At 41.3% G+C, this 19,969-nt stretch overlaps 1 protein-coding gene across 1 annotated transcript in view; it reads left to right on the top strand.

Annotated features, from left to right (window-relative positions):
• The window catches only part of LOC109928275 (monocarboxylate transporter 5-like), a 51,824-nt gene extending 32,460 nt beyond the window's left edge, over nucleotides 1-19,364 (top strand). The window contains exons 2-8 of the mRNA XM_020528264.2: nucleotides 1,836-1,968; nucleotides 3,565-3,708; nucleotides 4,836-4,997; nucleotides 5,671-6,345; nucleotides 12,600-12,811; nucleotides 14,170-14,263; nucleotides 17,117-19,364. Of these exons, the coding sequence (XP_020383853.2) occupies nucleotides 1,836-1,968; nucleotides 3,565-3,708; nucleotides 4,836-4,997; nucleotides 5,671-6,345; nucleotides 12,600-12,811; nucleotides 14,170-14,263; nucleotides 17,117-17,352 (1,656 nt within the window). The 3' untranslated portion in view covers nucleotides 17,353-19,364. The remainder of the gene's footprint in view (nucleotides 1-1,835; nucleotides 1,969-3,564; nucleotides 3,709-4,835; nucleotides 4,998-5,670; nucleotides 6,346-12,599; nucleotides 12,812-14,169; nucleotides 14,264-17,116) is intronic.
• Nucleotides 19,365-19,969: the final 605 nt, after the last annotated feature.

The following is a 19,969-nucleotide window of genomic DNA, read 5'->3' as shown; positions in this document are numbered from 1 at the left end:
TGTGGTGCTGCTTGGCCTGCTATGTTCATCCAGCTCTGCACCTTTTTGTCTCGGATTCTCCAGCATCTGCAGTTCCTACTATCTCTGAGTTATGGGACTGAAAACTGCCACAACAACTATTATACCCTTCAGCAAAATGCTTATAAGCAAACCCAAAAATAAGCTACCAATACACTGCTACAAGGTGGATGCAGATTTGCATTTTTGAGGCTAGTCAGCAACTGCAGATGCTTAACTCAACAACAACTATTGTAACCGTCAACAGGGTCAGTAGAACATCTGAATCTTGCATGAGATACAGATTGTCTCATCCACTATAACAGCGTCCTGCATTCTGTGACATATACAATCTATGTTCCACAAGGGATCAGTGGGTTAAAATGTGTAAGAAATCCAATTGCCCAGAGAAACCCAAACTGCAACACAATGCCCTACCATAGAGTCACATAGAATAGAAACAGACTCTTTGGTCCACCTATTCCATGCGACCATGTTCCGAAACTAAACTAGTCCCATCTACCTGCACTTGGTCCATACCCCTCCGAACCTTTCCTATTCATGTAATTATCCTAATGTCTTTTAAATGTTGTAACTGTACCTGCGTCCACCATTTCCTCTGGCAGCTCATTCCACACATGAACCACTCTCTGTATAAAAATGTTGCCCCTCATGTCCTTTTTAAATCTTTCTCTTCTCACCTTAAAAATATGCACCCTAGTTTTGAACTCCCCCACCCTAGGGAAAAGACCCTTGTTATTCACCTCATGATTTGTAAACATCTATAAGGTCACCCCTCAATCTCCTAAACTCCAGTGCAAAAAGTCCCAGTCTATCCAGTCTATTATCATAATTCAAGCCTCCATGCCTGGCAACATCCTGGTAAATCTTTTCTGAACCCTCTTCAATTTAATAAAATTCTTCCTATAACAGGGGGACAAGAACTGCACACAGTACTCCAGAAGAGGCCTCACCAACGTCCTGTACAACCTCAACATGATGTCCTAACTCCTATACTCAAAGTTTTCAGCAATGAAGGCAAGCGTGCTAAATACCTTCTTAACCACTCTGTCTATGTATGACACAAATTCAAAGAATTATGTACCTGAACCCATAGGTTTTGCTGTTCTATAACACTACCCAGAACCCTACCATTAATTATATAATTCCTGCCCATGTTTGCTTTACCAAAATGCAATAGATAGCATCTACCCAAATTAAACTCCATCTACCACTCCTCAGCCCATTGACCCAATTGATCAAGCTCTCTTTGTAATTCCTCCAACTAAATATTAGGAAACTGAAACCAACCAAGCTCTGGAATTCCTGCCCTAATCCTTTTGCTTGCTCAATCTCTTTGACCAAGATTTAGGCCACCCTAATATCTCCGTATGTGGCTCGGTGCGAAATTCTGTTTCATAACGCTCTTGGAAAGCACCTTAAGTCATATGTAAGGCTGTGTATAAATCCAAGTTGTTGGTATTATGAAGCAACTTGGGGTGTTAAAGGTTCTTTCTAAACAATATCTGTTGGAGGTTGCAGTGGTTTTGTAATTCCAGTTGAATAAACAATTTAACTTAATGGAAGTATAGCAAAACATCATTGCTGGAATGAAGAAACAATAACACTAGTGACAACCAAAAGCAATGCTGTGCACAGCTGTGAAATAGTTGCACAGTTTGTTGTTTCAACAATGGTCTGTGCTGTATCGGATCCTAATTTACAATCCTCCATTGATAACCACACATGACACATTGCTTAGCTGTGGGTCGCCATGGGGCAAGTACCAGCTTCGAGCTCTGAATGTGATTTTTGTTCTATCCCTTTGATTCATGTAGATCAATGTGTTGGCCATGGGAATACTGAAATCATTTGGGATCTTATCTGTGGCACTTCAGGAAACTTTCCAGGCATCTATGGAACAGATCAGCTGGATTGGATCGATTATGTCATGTGTACGATTAACTGCAGGTATTATGAAAATATAATGCATTCCTGCGTGGTGTAGAAATATTTATAACTATACAGCATATCAACAGTGTTAAGAGAAATCGAATAAATTTAAAGCCCACTGCAGTGGGGATTGAACCTCTGTGCCCACAGCATTAGCCTAGCCCTCTGGACTGCTGTGAAGGATGCAGCAATATTTGCATTTGGAATGCATGTCAGTGCATTGCAAAGTACCAACATGAGTAGCTAGTATAATTATAATTTAAGTTTGGCATTGTGGAATAAACTTTGCTGGGAATCACTGTCTCTGGCAATGAAGTCGCAATAGCATCTCATTGTACAGAAGAGCAAAGCAGTTAGCATCAGTAATAGTAGCTAATGTAAAATTAAAACACTGAGCTCCTTACACTTGGGCATAAAATGTAGGTTAGGTTTGCAGTGATAATGTACAACTTTTTTCCCCTTTTCTGCCACTTTTTCCATCTTCTAATTTACTTCGTCTTGCGGGAGATCAGGGCATGGTGCTCAGTGTTATTGATCAGACCTGACCAGACCCCCTCAAAATATTTTAAGAAGGTAGCCTAGACCCTAGCTTTTGCTTATTTTGAAGGGAGATGTGAAATGTCATGTTCCAGATGCGATGTGACTGGTCAAACTATTCAACATTAAGCAAAACACAATTTATTTAGACACTATAGTTAAAATACAAACAAAAGAAAGAGGAATTTAGAATAACTTAACTATTGTAAAACTTAACTGAATAATAGATACAGTACCTATGACTAATTAACTTCCAATATAGTAATATCCCATAAAAAAACAACCCTTGGCAAAAAGTCAAATTCAGACACAGATTCTTACATGCAGTTCTCCAATCCAGGAGGAAGAAACATCGAGAGAACATTCAGGGAGTATAGCAGCCAAGAGACATTCACTGAAGCTTTTAAATCTTTTGAGACCCCAAACAGTTTCTGACTACTTAAAGCTAAAAACAACTAGAAAGCCTGGTCTTTAAGAGCTGGCCTCAAGCTGCTTCCAACGTTCCAACTTGTTAAAAAAAGGCCTAAGGCCTCAAAAGTTGTTTGCTTAAGTCATCTTCATGAGCCATTTCATTAATTCTACCTTACAACCTCTCTTCAAAACAATACCAGAGCAGAGTAACCTTTTAAAAAGACGGCATCGTCACATTTAGATATCCTCAAATGATCTTCATTCTGTGAGGTTCTGTCATACATTTGAGTGTAAGGAACTGGATAGAGTGTTCTGCTCGTGGGTAGCATTATAAACAGGCCAAATTCTTGCCTTGCCCACTGCAGGAGGAGCAGTGATCACTGATCAGGTTTTAAATTCTCCAGCCCAATGCCGATAAGACCAAGTGTAACATACCTATCTGAAAACCTGTTATTGCTTGCAGTGTATGGCTTCTTAATCATGTGTCTGACGCACCCGTTCACTGGAGCCATTGGTGAGGTGAGAGGATGGTCAATGTACATTTAACATTGAATGTTGTCAATGGAAGTAGATCTGAGCCGATATTAATAGAGGAGCACAATGGGATCTTTCCCAGATATTTTCTCCCTTGAGTAATATTGTTCTGGGATTTTGTTTCTGTACCAGGTCCAATTGCTTGTATATTCTGTGCAAAGATAGGCGAGAAACAAACTGGAATTCTGGGGGCAGCCATGGTATCTACTGGATTGTTCTTAAGTTCATTCGTTGACAGAATTGCCTTGCTCTATGTCACACTTGGTTTATTGGCAGGTAAGAGTTATCTTTACTAAAATGTACAGGAGAAACCCCCTTTGTAGTAAAGCTTTACTAGCTAGAAGAGCTGGTTTCAACTCCACCCCTTCATTTTTCTATGTGGCAGACACTAGGGCAATGGGCTGAACCGTTTCCCTCTGCAGTGAATGACTCGATGATATGAAGGAGCTGCTTAAATACTTGCTCTAAGTTGGGGGACAGGGCCTCAGACTGGGAGACTAGTCTCTGAGTGAAGGAGAGCATATGGAGAATGGCCAAATCTAACAATTAGAGATACCCCCAACTGCTGACACTCTATACATTGAAGGAGGCCCCTTCATCACACACACAGGCATCGAGCAGGCCCACGGGCACTACCCTTACACACGAAAAAATTCAATGATGCCACACTTTTGGTGCACTGTGCAATTACCAAGTGAAGCACAGAATCCTTCTGTTTAACCTTCTATCTTTTTTCTAAACTTAAGAAGAAGTTATTGTTACCCTCTTCACCCATTTCCAGCATAGTGCCAACAGAGAGATTTACCCCAATCCTGTGCAGTATTGACCCAGTATAAGAGAGTCACGCATGTAATATTCCTCTTTCTCATCACATAGCAGCAACTTGCCTGTATAGAGCGCCTTTACTATGGCAAAATGTTCCAAGTCGCTGCTTAAGAGTGTTCGCAAGCAACATCAATGTTGAGTAAGGAGATATTAGAATACGTGATCAAAAGGATGGTCATAGGGATAGTTTTTAAGGAACAAAAACAGAAGTTGCTGGAAAAGCTCAGGAGGTCTGGCAGCATCTGTGAAGAAAAAAATCGGTGTTAACATTTCAGGTCCGGTGACCCTTCCTCAGAACAGGACATGGGGACAAGAGGTAAAAATCCTCCTGCCAGCTTGAGTTTCCTGAATGGCAATATTGCTGACTCTGGGAAGTTCTTCATATGGGAGATCGTGGTCTTTTCCCCTCCTTTGCTGCAGATCGCATCAGTAAGTCTCCAACTTGGTATGCCGTAGCTCTGGCTTAATGGAAAAACTTTTGATATTAAGGGCATCCCCAAGGTAAGAGATTGTGGTTCACCTTGCGTTCTCTCGTTCCGCTCATCAACGGTCATATGCTTCTTGATATCTTTTCGTAGGGTGTGGGTTCGCCTTCCTATCCCAGGCTGCGGCTCTGAACACAACCAAGTACTTCCGCAGAAAGCTTACCACAGCATGTGCCATTTCCCGCTCTGGCACAGGACTCACTTTCGCCGTGGCTCCATTCCTGCAGTATCTTCTCAATGAATATGGCTGGCGAGGTAGGGTCTCATTACAATGCGATCAGTTTACTGAGTGCACAGCTTAATCAGAAACGCAAACAGCAATTGTTGACCCCTGTTTAACCCTGAGGTCGGGGTCACTGTAGTGTTTGGAATGAGGTGGACCTTATAGAATACTAGCTCCCTGATTGGGGCTGTTAACCTAATCAGGGAGCCCTGGCAGATAGATATAAACAGGAGTGTGAGGGTTTCTGTTCACTTCAGAAGCTGGCTCTGAGCTAGCGGGTTCAGTGTTATGTACTATATATGTGTAAGTAAAGGGTGACTTGGTGACAGGATATTGGCTTTTGTGGAGTTATTTCAGTCCCAAAATCCTTGAGAATTATCTAACCAAAATCTCCTCTGTAGAAAGACTTTGTTCTGTGATTGGTGCCTCAGAAAGTTATCCTTTATATAGAAAATCAAATCTAAACCACACCATTAGATTGTGGCATGGACCTCATTGCCACATATGCATAATCAACATATATTAGGACTTAATTGCCTCATTGTTAAGTTTCTGTTATTCTCTGTACAGTTGTTCACTTAATATAGATATATGTGGGCATCACCAACTTTGATCAAATTATTTTTTATTGAAAATTAGATAATGTAAAAGACCACTTAGCACTTTTTTTTTAAAGTGATTGCTCTGCTCCTTATATTTGTAAAGGTGCGATATTGATTCTGTGCGGACTAACACTGCACCTGATTCCACTGGGGATGCTGAATCGTCCAATTTATTTGAAGCAAGACCAGCCCAAGGACTGCGATCGGAGGGAATGTTACCAGCGGCAGCTCCCCAAGGACAAAAAGGACATGATCGCTGCTGGAGTATCAAGGGCACAGCTTCCCGTCCCTTGCTGTGCCAAACCAGTCAGAGGATCTCTCTCAAGTCAGAACAGACAAGAAGATTCTAACTCTTTACAAAGTGATCCGAAACAAGCCACGGAGCCCAGTGCTGCTGATGGATTGTCAATTTTACAGCCTAAGGAACTCTCCTCTTCCCACGATCCTATTTCGTTAAAACAATTGCATTCATCTGCTCTACCTGGCTGCAAAGTCCAAAATGGTAACTCAAACCAGTTACTAGCCACAGTTACCATGCCGACAGACACAAGACACAAGGGATTGTGCAGGGAATTTGGTCTACAATTGAAGTCTGTTTCTGACGGTGTGAGAAACCTCATTGACTTTACTCTGTTGACAAACCCAGTCTTTATTATTTATACAATTTGCACCTTTTTCAGCCAATTGGCCTATTTCATACCATACTTTCATGTGGTTGCCAAGGCAAAGGCTTTGGGCATACAGCCATTCCAAGCCACCTTACTCATTTCGGTTGCTGGTAAGTACTATGTAGTTATGTACGTCTACAATTATTCGTAGAGACAAACGATTTCTTCTGTTCTCTTTCTGTCACTCAGTTAGACTTTATCACCATGATAAAAACTAACACTGTTTGGATATGAATTTCATCAGCAGTGGATAAATATTAATACCATAGGAGGTTGTATTCTGCCATGTTTAATTATTTGTTTCACAGAATCATAAGAATGTTTACAGCATAGGAGGAGGCCATTCAGCCGGCATGTCATTGTTCGTGTTGACTCTCTACATGAGTAACTCAGATAGTCCCACTCCCCTGGCCTTTCCCTGGAGCTCTGCAAGTTTTTTTTCTCTTCAGATTCTTGTCCAAGTCCCTCAGTTATATTTGCCTCCATCCTATTTCCAGCTGTCGCATTCCAAATCTGTGTTTTCCCTCATCGCTGTCACTTTATATCAGGCATCTTCTGGTTCTCAGTCCTTCTGCCAATGAGAAGCAACTCCTCTCTATCAGATCATGTCATCTCGAGCAGCTCTATCAAATCAGCTCTAGGCCTTCTGTTCTTTATGGAGAACATCCCCAGCTTCTCTGATCTATCCACAAGCCTGAAGTCCCTTACCTCTGGAACAATTCTCAATAAACATTTTGCACCTTCTGCATCGTCACTGAAGTGTTACACCAATATCACCTCCACTTGTTTAGTCAGTGTTTTATAGAGTTTCATCATCGCTTTCTTGCTCTCCTTCCCTGTGGCTCGATTTATAAAGCGCAGGATCTGGTCATTCTTATGAACCACTTTTTAATCTGCCCTGCCACCGTCAGTGATTTGTACACATTCACTTACCCCTCCCAAACTGCCCCAGGTCCCTCTGTTCCTCCATCCCCATTAGAAATAAGCCTTTTAGTTTGTATTGGCTTGCCTCGTTCTTCCCACCAAAATGTACCACTAATGTCTCTCTGCATTTCCTTTCTCCCTGTTCCGCTGGACGAGAAGCCACTAGAGAAAAATTTGACTCATTTCTCATGCTTTATTGCGAGAAAAGCTTGCCATTTCTTGCTGTCACCCATCTTCAGTCAATCAGGATAGTCCCAGTGGACACTGGAAGCTCAATACACAAGGTGTCTGGGACCCATGCCCTACACTACTTTACCCTACCTTTTACATGGAATTAAAATTCTGATAAGGTGATTGGTTATCTATCACGGGATTATTATGATGCAGAAGGAGGCCATTTGGCTCATTGTGTCTGCGCTAGCTCTTCAATTGGGCATTATTACTGAGGGCCAATCTCCTGCTTTATCCAGGTACCTGTGCGCACTATTTTTATCCAAACAACCGTAGGGTCACTGGACCCGAAACGTTAACTCTGATTTTTTTCTTCACAGGTGCTGCCAGACCTGCTGAGCTTTTCCAGCAACTTCTGTCTTTGTTCCTGATTTACAGCATCTGCAGTTCTTTCGGTTTTTATTTAATTGTCCATACCAACTTTGGAAGCTTTCAAATTCTAGTGCTATTGTACGATGCACATAGTGAACTGAACACTGCCTTTGGCTAAGAGTCTGAAAGTGGGCAACTGTTCATTTCATCTCCTTTGTCTAAGCTCCTTAGAGCAGAGCTGCTGAATGCAAACCAATTCCCAACCCAATTAGTTCAATCAGATAGGACCCATCAATTCTTTTTTTTTGCTTTAACTATATTATAACCTCATGAATAAAAAGATTCACAACAACATGAAATCCTCTGTTTGGATAAATATGATTTCCATTGTTGCAAAGTACGTGCTGTTCCAATGTGTGAGTTATATTAATTAGCAGCGATATGTTTAGAAATACAGTATGAGATGGAGTAAGTTGCAGAGTGGCGCCATGGTAACTATTTTGGTCGCATTCATTGAAACTGTTGACACAAAATCTAGATTATGTTTCAGAAATAATGGTTAATTATTGTGCCTTGTTGCTGTTACCCAGGACTTCTGAAATCACGAGCCGAAATGTTGGGGTCTCCCACTGTGGAAATAAGAAAGCATAAACATATGTAAGAAAGTGAACATAAAAATAGGAGCAGGACCAGGCCATTCAGCCCCTCGAGCCTGCCTTGCCATTCAACAAGATCAAGACTAATCTGCCCCCTAGGCCTCAGCTTGGGGTAGCAATAGTTTCCCTGGAGCTCTGACTGTGAGACAGCTTTAAATCCTCATATCCCTTTGCAAACTGTGACTGTGGCCTGAATGATGTTGTGGCACAGCTCCTGCAGCAGTGAAAATGTTAAAAACAAAACATGAAACCTCGTCCTAACCCTCCCTTTTCCATACCCTATGTTCTTTTGGACGTTTCGCCCCACCCCTATTTCACTGATGTCACATGTCTCCCCACCCCACACCACCCACATGCTTCTCTAGACCTAACTGAGGGGTGGTAACACTTTTCCAGCATTGAAATGGGATCCCGGTGGGGCAAAGCGTGGGAATTCCTGCACTAGCCCATTTTAAGGATTTTGCTCAAAGTCGATCTTTGGGGTGGTATAATGACTCCCTTTCTTAGCTGGTGGGGAGGTTGCTGCTCCTAGGCATCTTCCGGCATCATTTTATTGTTGGTCATTGGGGCCAACTCAAACAATAGGTACATAGCACCACTCAGTGGTGAGAAATAGATTTGCATCAGCAAAGGAGAGAACATAGATGTACATTGACAGCGAGCACTTTCAGGGAATTGCAATTCACAATTCCATTGTGTTTGAAGTAAATATGGCATAGAACAAGTTTGCAAAAAGGCAGTAAATGACCAGTAATGATAAAGAAACAAGAACACAGGGGAGAAAACTCAGCCGGTAAAGCTGCAGCTGCGAGGAGAGAGAAAAATAGAGTTAATGTTTCAGATCTATGTCCCTTCATCAAAATTGGGAAATGTTAGAGATGTTACAGACTTTGGGTTAGGGTTGGGTGGGTTAGGGTTGGGTGGGTCAAGGATGAAAGAAAAGCCTGTGCTAGAGTGAAAGACAGGAAAAATTGATTGAAAGACAGGTAAGATTGAATGATGGAAGAGTTAACCTTCCAAGACCAAAAGGAATAATGATGGGCCAAGTAAAGAAAGAGAAAACAATGCAAGGCACTCTTACAGCAGGTATGCTGCTAACCGGAATAAAGTAAAACTGAGAACAAGCAATAAGAAAGAAACAAAATTGGGACAAGAGATTACAGTTGCACTCAGTGTTGACTCCAAAAGGCAATAAGGTACCTACTTGATTTGAGAACAGCACCACCGAACCTATTGATTTGTTTCCAGAATTTTCTGCTTTATTTCGGCTTTCCAGAATAGCTAGTATTCTGCATTTCAACTGATGTATTGATAATGTTGCATGAGGGTTTTTTAAAAAATTATTTTACGGAATGTGACAATTGCTTTCTGGACCAGCATTTGTTGCTTATCCCTAATTATGGGGCAGTGACAGCCAAATGGTATTATCGCTAGGCTGTTAGTCGAGAGACCCAGGTAATGTTCTGGGCACCTGGGTCCGAATCCCAAACGGAATTCAATAAAAATCTGGAATTAAGAGTCTAATCATGACCCATCTGGTTCACAAATGCCCGTTAGAGAAGGAAACTGCCATCCTTACCTGGTCTGTCCTACATGTGACTCAAACTGACAGCAATATAGTTGACTCATCATAACTGCCCTCAGGGTAATTAAGGATGGTCAATAACTGCTGGTCTAGCCAGTGCCCATGAATGAGTTTAAATAAAAAACTTATGCTTGAACTGGAAAATTCTCCCACTGCCAGAGTCATGGGACCCTTTAAATCCATCTGAGAAAGCAGATCAAATGTGGTTTGAATACTTCACTGTGATATCCAACATGACACCCCTCCATCAGCACTGCACTCAAGCGTCAGCCTAGATTATATACGCAGTTTGTTAGAGCAGGGATTGGATCCTCTTAAACAAAATGCTGGACTGAGAGTAGTGTGGATATTGATGCAGGCTTTCTTGCATAAGGGTATTATTCAACTGGAGAGGGTTCAGAAATGATTTAAGAAGAAGTTGCCGGGAATGGAGCGTTTGAGATATAAAAATAAACTGGAAAAACTGGGACATTTTTCACAGCAATGTAGGAGGTTGAGAGGTGACCTTATAAAATCATGGTTTATAAAATCATGAGGGGCGCGGATGAGGTGAATGACAATGGTCTTTTTCCTACAGTGCAGGAATTTAAAAATGGGGAAATTTTAAAGTGAGAGGAGAAAGATTTAAAAAGCACATGAGGGGCAACTTTTTTACACAGAGTGTGGTTCATGTGTGGAATGAACTGGCAGAAGAAGTGATGGATGCAGGTGCCATTACAAAGTTTAAAAGACATATGGATAAGTTCATGAATAGGATTGTTTGGAGGTATATGGGCCAAGCGCAGGCAGGTGGGACTAGTTTAGTTTGGAAACACGGCCAGCATGGACTAGTTGGACCAAAGGGTCCATTTCCATTCTATATGACTCTATGACTCCATGACCCTATGGCTGTATGACTATGACTCCTTACCTTGAGTATGAGCAATGAGCTAAGCCTGACAGTGTAATCCCTAATGTTGTGGTTTGGCTGACCGTAATTGTGGAAATATGGATGCCAAATAGAAATTAGCCATAGCCTCAGAAGAAATTCAGGAGGAATATAGTCCCTGATGCCTTCAAATATAATTTGTCAGAGATGTGTTCATGAGGATCTCGGATCTCATGCCTACAATTATTATGTTGAACTGAGAGACATGAAAAATGACAGAGGAGTGAGAAAGTAAACATGGAGGCGGGCTGAATGGCTTGTTTCCTTGCTGTCAATGCTTTGTAATTCTGCCAACTTACTTTTGAAAAACACCCTCCATGTTGAAGAACATCTGAGAGCACTTTGAACGAAGAAAAGGAGTCGTTGCAAGTTCAAGTCCCATGAGCATAAAATTGCAGGTTGACCCTGCAGGAGGAATGCTGCATCATTGAAGCTGCTCTCTTTCAAATCAGTCATCAAACGAAAGCTGTACCTGCTTTTTCAGGTAGCTTAAAGAGCCCCGTCACGTTTTTGGATGGAGAACTGGGGTGTTTTCCTGGCAAAATGTTATCAACAATAATAATTAAATAGATTATCTGGGCACTTAAGTCTTATTTTTTAAATTAATTCTTGGGATGCGAGCACCATTGGCAGGAACAGCATTTCTGGCCCATCCCTGATCGCCCTTGAGCAGAGGCCGGAGAGCTGGCTGCAGCTTGGTTAGTTTGCTCCTTTCTAAAGGGCAGGTGAGAGTCCACTGTATGGGTAATGAGCCTCACAGAGACCATACAGATTAAGGACAGCAGATTTCTTCTTTGAAAGATATTGGTGAACCACATAGATCCTTATGGCAATCCAATTGTTTCACAATCAACTAGAACTAAAATTCCTGCTTTATTAATTAATTGACCTTAACTTCCATTTGCTAAAGTGGGATTTGAACTCATGGCTCGAGAACAATAGCCCTCTAGTCTACGGTTTGCAAATCCAGTAACCTGACCACCAGGCTGCCAATCCCTGGTATGGGGGAATCTCTGCTGTGATAAATTTTCTGCTGTGATTCTCTTCATTATAACACTGACAACACTTCAAACATGCCATTTTGGTTGTATAAATTGTTTTGGGAAATCCCGAGGTCATGAAATGTGCGATGTAAATCTCGGTTCCTTTTGACACCTTAGGGAGTACTTTTTCAATGTGAGCGAAAACTAACAGGTGCCTTATTCCCCCCAGGCCTATACTTATCAATCAGTTTTGATTATTTTTAAACCCACATTTGGAATTGCACCATAATTCTGATTAAGTGGATCCAAGATAAGAGACCTCTCTTCACTCAAAGGGTTTTGAATTTTTGAAATTGCCCACTCCAGAAAGCTGGATTCTCCTTTGTTGAGTAAATTCAAGGCAGAGATCGATAAGTCTTTGGATTGTAAGGGGCTGGGAGGACAGGTTAAAAAGGCATAGCTGTGGTAGAAGATCAGCCATGATCTTATTAAATGGCAAAGCAGGCTCGAAGGACCCAATGACCCTCTCCAGCTTCTGTTTTTCAAAGTAATTGCATTTGTTTGAGTGGGACAATTGGATAGCTCTTTCAAAGAGCTGGTTTGAACTTGCCACAACAAGTTTCTGTGCTGTATAATTCTACAGTTCTACAATTATGAGCACGTACAATATGATTCTGACTTAATTATTTTCTTTGCCAACATTTGGTGTGTTACAGTTCTCCTAAAATGCAAATTTTCATTGCAGGAATCGTTGAGATTGTGGCTCAGCTTATCTCTGGCTACGTCGCCGACCGTAACTTGATAGCGAAGTATCATTACCACAAAATCTACTTGCTGTTTTGTGGAGCTGTCAATCTGCTGGCACCCCTAGCAAAAACGTTCCCGTCACTAATGGTGTACATAGTGTTCCTTGCTGTATTCTGTGGAGGTTATCTGACTTTGTTGCTTCCAGTCCTGGTGAGAGGGAATTTATTCACTCTGTTAACTTCAATATTCTTATCCCAAGTAGGTTGCTCCCATCTACTCACTTCATGTTGTACACCCATCACCTTACAGCCATCGAAGGCCACTTCTCAGGAAGAAGTCACTAGAAGGAATGTTTGAATCAGCTGGGGTTATTTTCCCATCCTTCATTTGAGTAGCCTTTCTGACCTTCAACAGTTACTAAAAGCAACAACGCAGGTCGAGGAAGCCATAATGAGTGCAAGAAAAAAGAAACATATGGGGTTTAATTTGTAGAGAATAAAATTCAAAAACTGAAGTTACCCTTATAGAGAATCTTGCTTAGACCACTCCCCGGTGTCAAAAAACAGTATTTGCTGGAAAGACTCAGTGGGTCTGGCAGCATCTGTAGAGAGAAAGCAAAGTTAGTGCTTTGTTTCCACTGACCCTTCTTCAGAACCACCCTTTCACACCTCATGGTACTGTGTATAATGTGGTCTTCCAGAAAACATTGGAAAAGTGCAGCAAAAAAGGTTTACAATAACACTCTCAGAATTGAGAGGAAAGATTGAACCTGGTGGATTTTTTGAATGGTGGAAGGGGTTCAATAGGATGGTTGTGGAGATAGTGTTTCTACTTCGGACCCAGTCAATAATGAGCAGGACACAAATAGGAAACAGCTGCTAACTATGATAGACCCATTTTAGGAGGATGTTTTTTGCACAGAATAGTGAGAATGTGGGACTTGCTGCCAAATGGAGTGGTTGTCAGTAATATTGACATACTGAAGAGGAGCTTTGATGTTAACACGAGGGAAAAGGATAAGCACAGAGGAGGAGAGTTTGTAGGCAAAATGGGAAGATGTAATTCAAGTGGGAAAACGTTCATGTAAAGTATATACACCAACCTAGACCAGTGAAATGAATAATCTTTTCCTTAACTGGGATTGCATGTAATTCTATATAATATTATCTTGCAGAAAGAAACAAGTCAAAAAGTTGTCACATCAATACTTATGGCTCAAAATTCACATCTTACTATCTGTCCCACAGTAAATTACAACAAACTTAACTCAATGATCTTTTACAATAGATCCCAGTGTAAATATTTAAGTTATGTTAGGTGCATCTTTTCAGTTAGAGAGTATCTTGACTAAAAGTCAGCAGACTAAATTCGTGGTGAAGTAAAGCACTTTTAATATCAGATTTGAACTTAACGTTGAAGTCTTTGGTGGGCATTATTCCTGTGCTAGAGCTACGGGCCTTGCCACCTCTTTATTGATAAATACCCTGAAAGAAGTATTCATAATCCTAGCTTCATAATGATGTAAATTAACAACACAGTTTATGTCTGAATACGGCTTTTTTTTTCAGGTTGACTTTATTGGAATCCATAGAATACACAAAGGAATGGGCCTGTACCAGTTCTTTGTGGGGATTGGTTGTTTGATAGGACCACCAGCAGCAGGTAAGTGAAAGCTCCTGCTCCCATTGAACGTATTATCAAATGAGTTAAGGAGAAAGCCAGTACAGAATGGTGTATACCTTCTTCAGTGTTGTTGGAGCTGCACTTATCCAGGCAAATGGAAAGTATCCCGTCACACTCCTGACTTGTGCCTTAAGGACAGGCTTTGAGGAGTCTGGTGGTGAATTACTCTCTGCAGAATTCCCGGTGTCTGACCCACTCTTGTAGTCACGGTATTAATGTGGCTGGTCCATTCAACCACTGGTCAATGGTAATCTCCACATTTTGAGACTTCTGAAGACTTCCTTGACAGTTCCATCTTTCTTGATACTTGTTGACAGGCCTTGACAAGTTGAACAGCTCCAATGGGTTCATTCATTGCTTAAGGACAATTTTCTCCACAGTTAACTGACCCAAAAGACACCTAAAGCCTCTCCCCTGTCACTTAAGGATAGCAGATGCCAACCCCCTCAAAGGGTCCCTGTAACCTCCTGACCCTCAGACTGTCCCAGGTCCCTGTCCGCATGGGAACCTCAGCACTCCAAAGAGACACCCTGGCCTTTCCAAATGCAATGCACCGAGGACAGATCTGCCCATAATTGGTTTACCCCATTTTGATGGAGTTAGCTATGAGTTCAATGGCTAGCTGGCTCTGGGAACTGAACAGACAGACCACAACTCCTACCCGGAGAGAGGTTGGAGTCAAAGGGCAGGTCTCGTAGTTCCTGGAAAATTCCAACATTTCCTCCAGGACAGAGGCACTGTCTGTCCAGATGGCAATCGACAATCAGTAGTTCCAAACCGACGAGCCCTTTTGACTTCACTCTCACCCTTGGTGATTTGGCTGGCTGAATTATTTTTCCATTCTTTGCTTGGGTTTTAGGAGTAGTTAGCTGGTCTTGATGCTAAGACCCCCACCCCCAATTCCAGGTTTGAAGTCAGAATGTATGTGAAACGCTGCATGTAGTTTACCTGTCCCCTACTCATTGACCTCCTCGCTCCGACAATTTTACTGTTGGCAGAGTTGACACTCTGCTCTCTAATGCGACTATTGAGGCATGTACCTGGACAATTACAGCCCATTTCTGATCTTGCCAATGCTAAGACTGAACCGGCAATGGATGAGGTCCACATTGAGTTGCCTGCCAGACAGGTTTCAGAGTGTGGATGGCGCGGAGTGGCATGGGAATTCTTTATTGGGCTTCCAGTGCCCTTTCGAAGGCACTACTGCCAACCCCTTTCAAGTTCCTCACTTGTCCCTCAACATGGCCTCTCATGCCCTGGCCTAGTCTGCAGCCAGGCCCTGCAAATTCATCATCCAGTACCTCTTCACCACCTCGTATAATACTGGAAGTGGCCATGTCTCCTGGTGGCACCACCTGTACTGAAGAGCTGCTGGTCTCTGATTGGCTGTCCTCGATGGATGGAAATACTGCCTCCTTAAATGGCAATGGGCAGCTTCTCCACCAAAAACAAAAGGTGCAGGGATCACAGAGCCTTGCAAAATCAAGCCCAACTTTGCCTTGGTTATTGTAAAATATCGAATTACCTTTTCCATTCACTCATGGGATGTGGGAGTTGCTGGCGTTGGCCTATCATTTGTTGTCCATCCCTAGCTCCCTTGAGAAGTTGGTGGTGAGCTGCCTCATACTTACCATGGTTCAGAAGGTTGAATTATGAGAGCAGGGTTGAGCAGGTTATACCAGTCTTGTAGCCTTTTGAGTATGGACAATGAAGGGGCGATTGGATACACTTGTTAACAATTTCTTAGATAACAAGGTGTAGAGCTGGATGAACACAGCAGGCCAAGCAGCATCATAGGAGCAGGAAGGCTGACATTTCGGGCCTAGACCCTTCATCAGAAAAAACAATTTCGTAGGTTTGGATTAAGAGAAAGTATTTGCCCAGGTGAAGGAGACAAGTGCAGGGACTTTAATTTAGAGCAAGGCTGTTCAAGAGCAAACCTAGGGTATACCTTTCACACAAAAGGTAGTATACATCTGGAACTGTCTACCCCAAACCACTGTGGATGTTACTAAGGCTGAAATAGCTAGATTTTATTGAGGGAAGGAAATTAAAATGGAGTTCATGTGCCGATCAGTCATGATTTACTCAAGTTGCAGACCTGTTTACAAGTTCTTATCCAAAGTGACGATTCTCTGTTTATAAGTTCTTAAAATCAAATTTTGAAGGCCGCAAAAGCACACTCCGAATAGGTATACTGTAGTACTATACTGCACGCTTGTAGTCCCGGTGAATAAGGGCTGTATTTTTAAGTACCTCCAAAGCAGCTATAGAATCACTGTTTTTTTTAGGTACAGATTCTTTCCTTTGAGGGACAGTAGGGAGGTAATGGAAGGATTCCCGTCGGCCAACACCATGAAGTGGTACTGTGGCCAATAAGCCTTTAATGCGGGAATTGAACCCAGCGCTTCTGGGTCAGAGGCGGGAATGTACCACTGCTCCACAAGACCTTCACAGGAAATTTCAATCAATTAAATAAAATATGGCATAAAATATTTGTATTACTAATAGTCACCATATTCAACTACTAATGATCCATTGAGTTCACTAATGTTCTGTAGAGAAGGAAGTCTGCCATTGCTGTCTAGTCTGGCCTGCATGTTATAACACACCCCCATGCAACGTGGTTCATTCATAAAATGCCCTTTGAGCTGTCCGAGTAAGCCATTCAGTTGTAAGTAAGAAGGCAGCTCATCATCACCTTCCCAAGGGCAATCAAGGATGGATAATTCTCAATCCCACAAATTCCAAAGACAAAAAGTTCTGATTCGCGTAGGCGGTTTTTAAGATTATAATTTGATGCCTAATTTCTGTTATTTCTACGAATCTTAGGTGCTCTTCATGACTACACCAAAAATTACGATGCTTCATTCCAGCTGGCAGGATCCTGCTACTTTGTTTCATTCTTAGTTTTATTCTTTGTTCCACTGGCTGAGAGGAAACTGTCCAAAGAAGCTAAGAAAAGAGTAATAGAAGACTCCAATAACTTGGCCCTGGAGTGTAATCGCCCTCCATCTCTTGAGCGCCCACCAGTGAAGGAGTATCTAGAGTTGGAAAGCATGGTCTAAAAGTGGCCCTACTCTGCACTGCTTCAATGAACATGGGCATTGGGAGTAACCAATGGGTTTTGCCAGTACTGGTGCCTTCAATGTGGATTTAACAAGGTAATAAATGAATGAAACCACTTCTGCCCAACAGGGAAGAAATGCAAATGGATGTCACATATCACATTGAGGAGAAACAGGAAGTTTGATGGATCTTTATGGTTTCACTTTTAATACGAATTCCAAGACAATCAGCATTGGAAAGAAGGAGCGCTGCACTTTATTTGAAAATTCATATTGAATCCTGAAGAATATAAGCATTTCGACACAGCAATATTTATATTTTCATTTTACAGGCTTTGAATGAGTGTATTTAACAATAGACAACTGAGGGATTGATGTGAGTAAAACCATCAGTGTAAAGGATGTTTTAAAGGATTGGAAGCGACTGGAACCCCTTAGTGTTTAAAATTAAATCCAAGGTTACAGTTAGTCAAATTGTAGAATTATTCTGTTATGAACACTGTGGAAGTCTTGAGATCATATCACCTCACTTCCTTGCTCATGAAGTAGCAAAGATGATATAATTTGGGGGAAAAGTATATTGTATGAAGAACAAAGAAGACCGAAGTGTAACAGAGGACGAGTGTATCACTGTCGTGGAATGTGGATCAGTGATTCCAAGTTCAAATCTAGTTCTCTAAGGGATGTAATGCTGACTGTAGACATAATAGACTGCAGTGTTGTTCATTAATTAATATGGCATCTGTTCCTTTCCATCCTTTCCTCCATATAGTGCCTTGGGACATTTTTTTATATTAAAGCCGCTGAGTAAAGGTAAGTGGTTATTGATTGGCCTTTCAGTCTCGTATCTCAGTGTTTTATGATTGAAAGTAGAGTTGTTCTCTCCCAGTTTATTCAGTTTGATTTAGTACCTTTCTTCACTCACTAAAAGTTCATTCCCTGCTCTTGTCTCCCTCACTTTCTCTCTGTGTTGGATATTATTTTATTTCATAATTCCTATAAATCCTCTCCAGATCTTTATTAAATCTTGATTTGTTATGCAACTATGTTTGGGCTGATGTTTTGCTATTCTGCTGGGTAGATTTGATCTGTCTCTCTTTCTCTGCCATCAAATTCAGCTGATCCTGTATGTAAAGTGGACATTAATTATATTTCTTACATTCCTCTTTATTTTTTGCTCATCAAATTTTACCTGTTGTTTAATTGTAGACTGTCCAGGCTGTTTTGAATTGTTTGGGGGATGAAAGATTTTTTCTCTGGTAGGAAAATTGAGATTATGAAGAATTGAGGTAAAATTTACCCAAGGTCACAGATTATCAAAATTCCTAGACAGGTTTGTACGTTCTTTTATGGAAGAGAGGGAGGGGAGGGAATTAATCGAGAGATTCACGATTGTGGTTGGTATAGTAGTGATTTTTTTTGTTGGAATTGCAAACTTTTTAATGTATTGTGTTTTGTTTCGGAGACAACGAAGTCAATGGGGAACCATTCAGGTGTCTATATTTAAGAAAATAATATTTTCTACTGAGATGTGAAAAGGTAAAATGTGATTGGAAAGAAGATGAATTAGATTTATGCTTCATCAGATAAAAAGAGGAAATGTCCAATTAAAAGCAATCTTACAGACAGTTATAAATTGATATTGATCCCTAATTACAGTGTAAGCAATTAGATACACTACTCATCTCAGTGAATTTTATTACATCTTATGACGTTGTTAATTGTACTGCCACAGATTGTAACTTGCATAGTCCAGGGGATAGAAATTTAAAAGTAAGTGGTTTTCTGGATATCCCAAAACCAGAAATTCCTGGAAAAGCTTAGCAGGTCTGGCAGCATCTGTGGAAAGCTCAGTTTCTTTAGGGAAAAATCCCTCTAGTTTATGAAAGTCCCCCAGCTCTATGCCACCTATAGCAGAGTTAACATTTCGGGTCCAGTGACTCTTCTTCAGAACCTATTCTCAAGATGCTGCCAGACCTGTTCAATTTTCCCAGCAGTTTTTGTTTCTGATATGCAGCATCCACAGTTCTTTGGTTTTTCTGAACATTCCATTTGGCTTGATAGAATTTATTTAATTATTTGTACCTTGCCAGAATTTCAGAAAACTCACAGACAATTGTCAGGTTGAAGTCACTGCTAGATAATAAGCAAAAGATAATTTACGGGAACGGCAGATCAACACTTCATTTTTGGATATGTTCACCTAATATATTCATATTTTCTCCAGTGAACTGCCTGCACTGTATGTCAGCAAAAACACAAAGCTTACTGATGCAGTGAGTCTGATTCTGATTTGAATCAAGCCAAGGATGAGAATGCATCAGAATCTGTCCTTCTCAAGGTGCTGTAGTTGATTGGAACCCTGGTTTTGCCTGGTGTGGTACTCATTTTCTGTCAGAGAAAAACCAGCAAAGAGAAAGAAGCTGACCTAACCCAACTTAGATTGGAAATTTACTTTACTCTAATTAAAGGGGAACCAGAAACTGTAAAAATTTTAATTACTTAAAGACAGTGCACAGTAACAATATGATAGCTTTCAGCACTGATGTGGCAGATTTCTAGGATTAGGATCACAGCTTCCTAGCTAGGCTTTGCTTTGACAATTGGTCAGGGCTCG

The sequence above is a fragment of the Rhincodon typus genome, chromosome 16 (genome assembly GCF_021869965.1).
Source record: "Rhincodon typus isolate 14 chromosome 16, sRhiTyp1.1, whole genome shotgun sequence".
Lineage (NCBI taxonomy): Eukaryota > Metazoa > Chordata > Chondrichthyes > Orectolobiformes > Rhincodontidae > Rhincodon > Rhincodon typus.
This window is presented reverse-complemented; position numbering and strand designations above follow the sequence as displayed.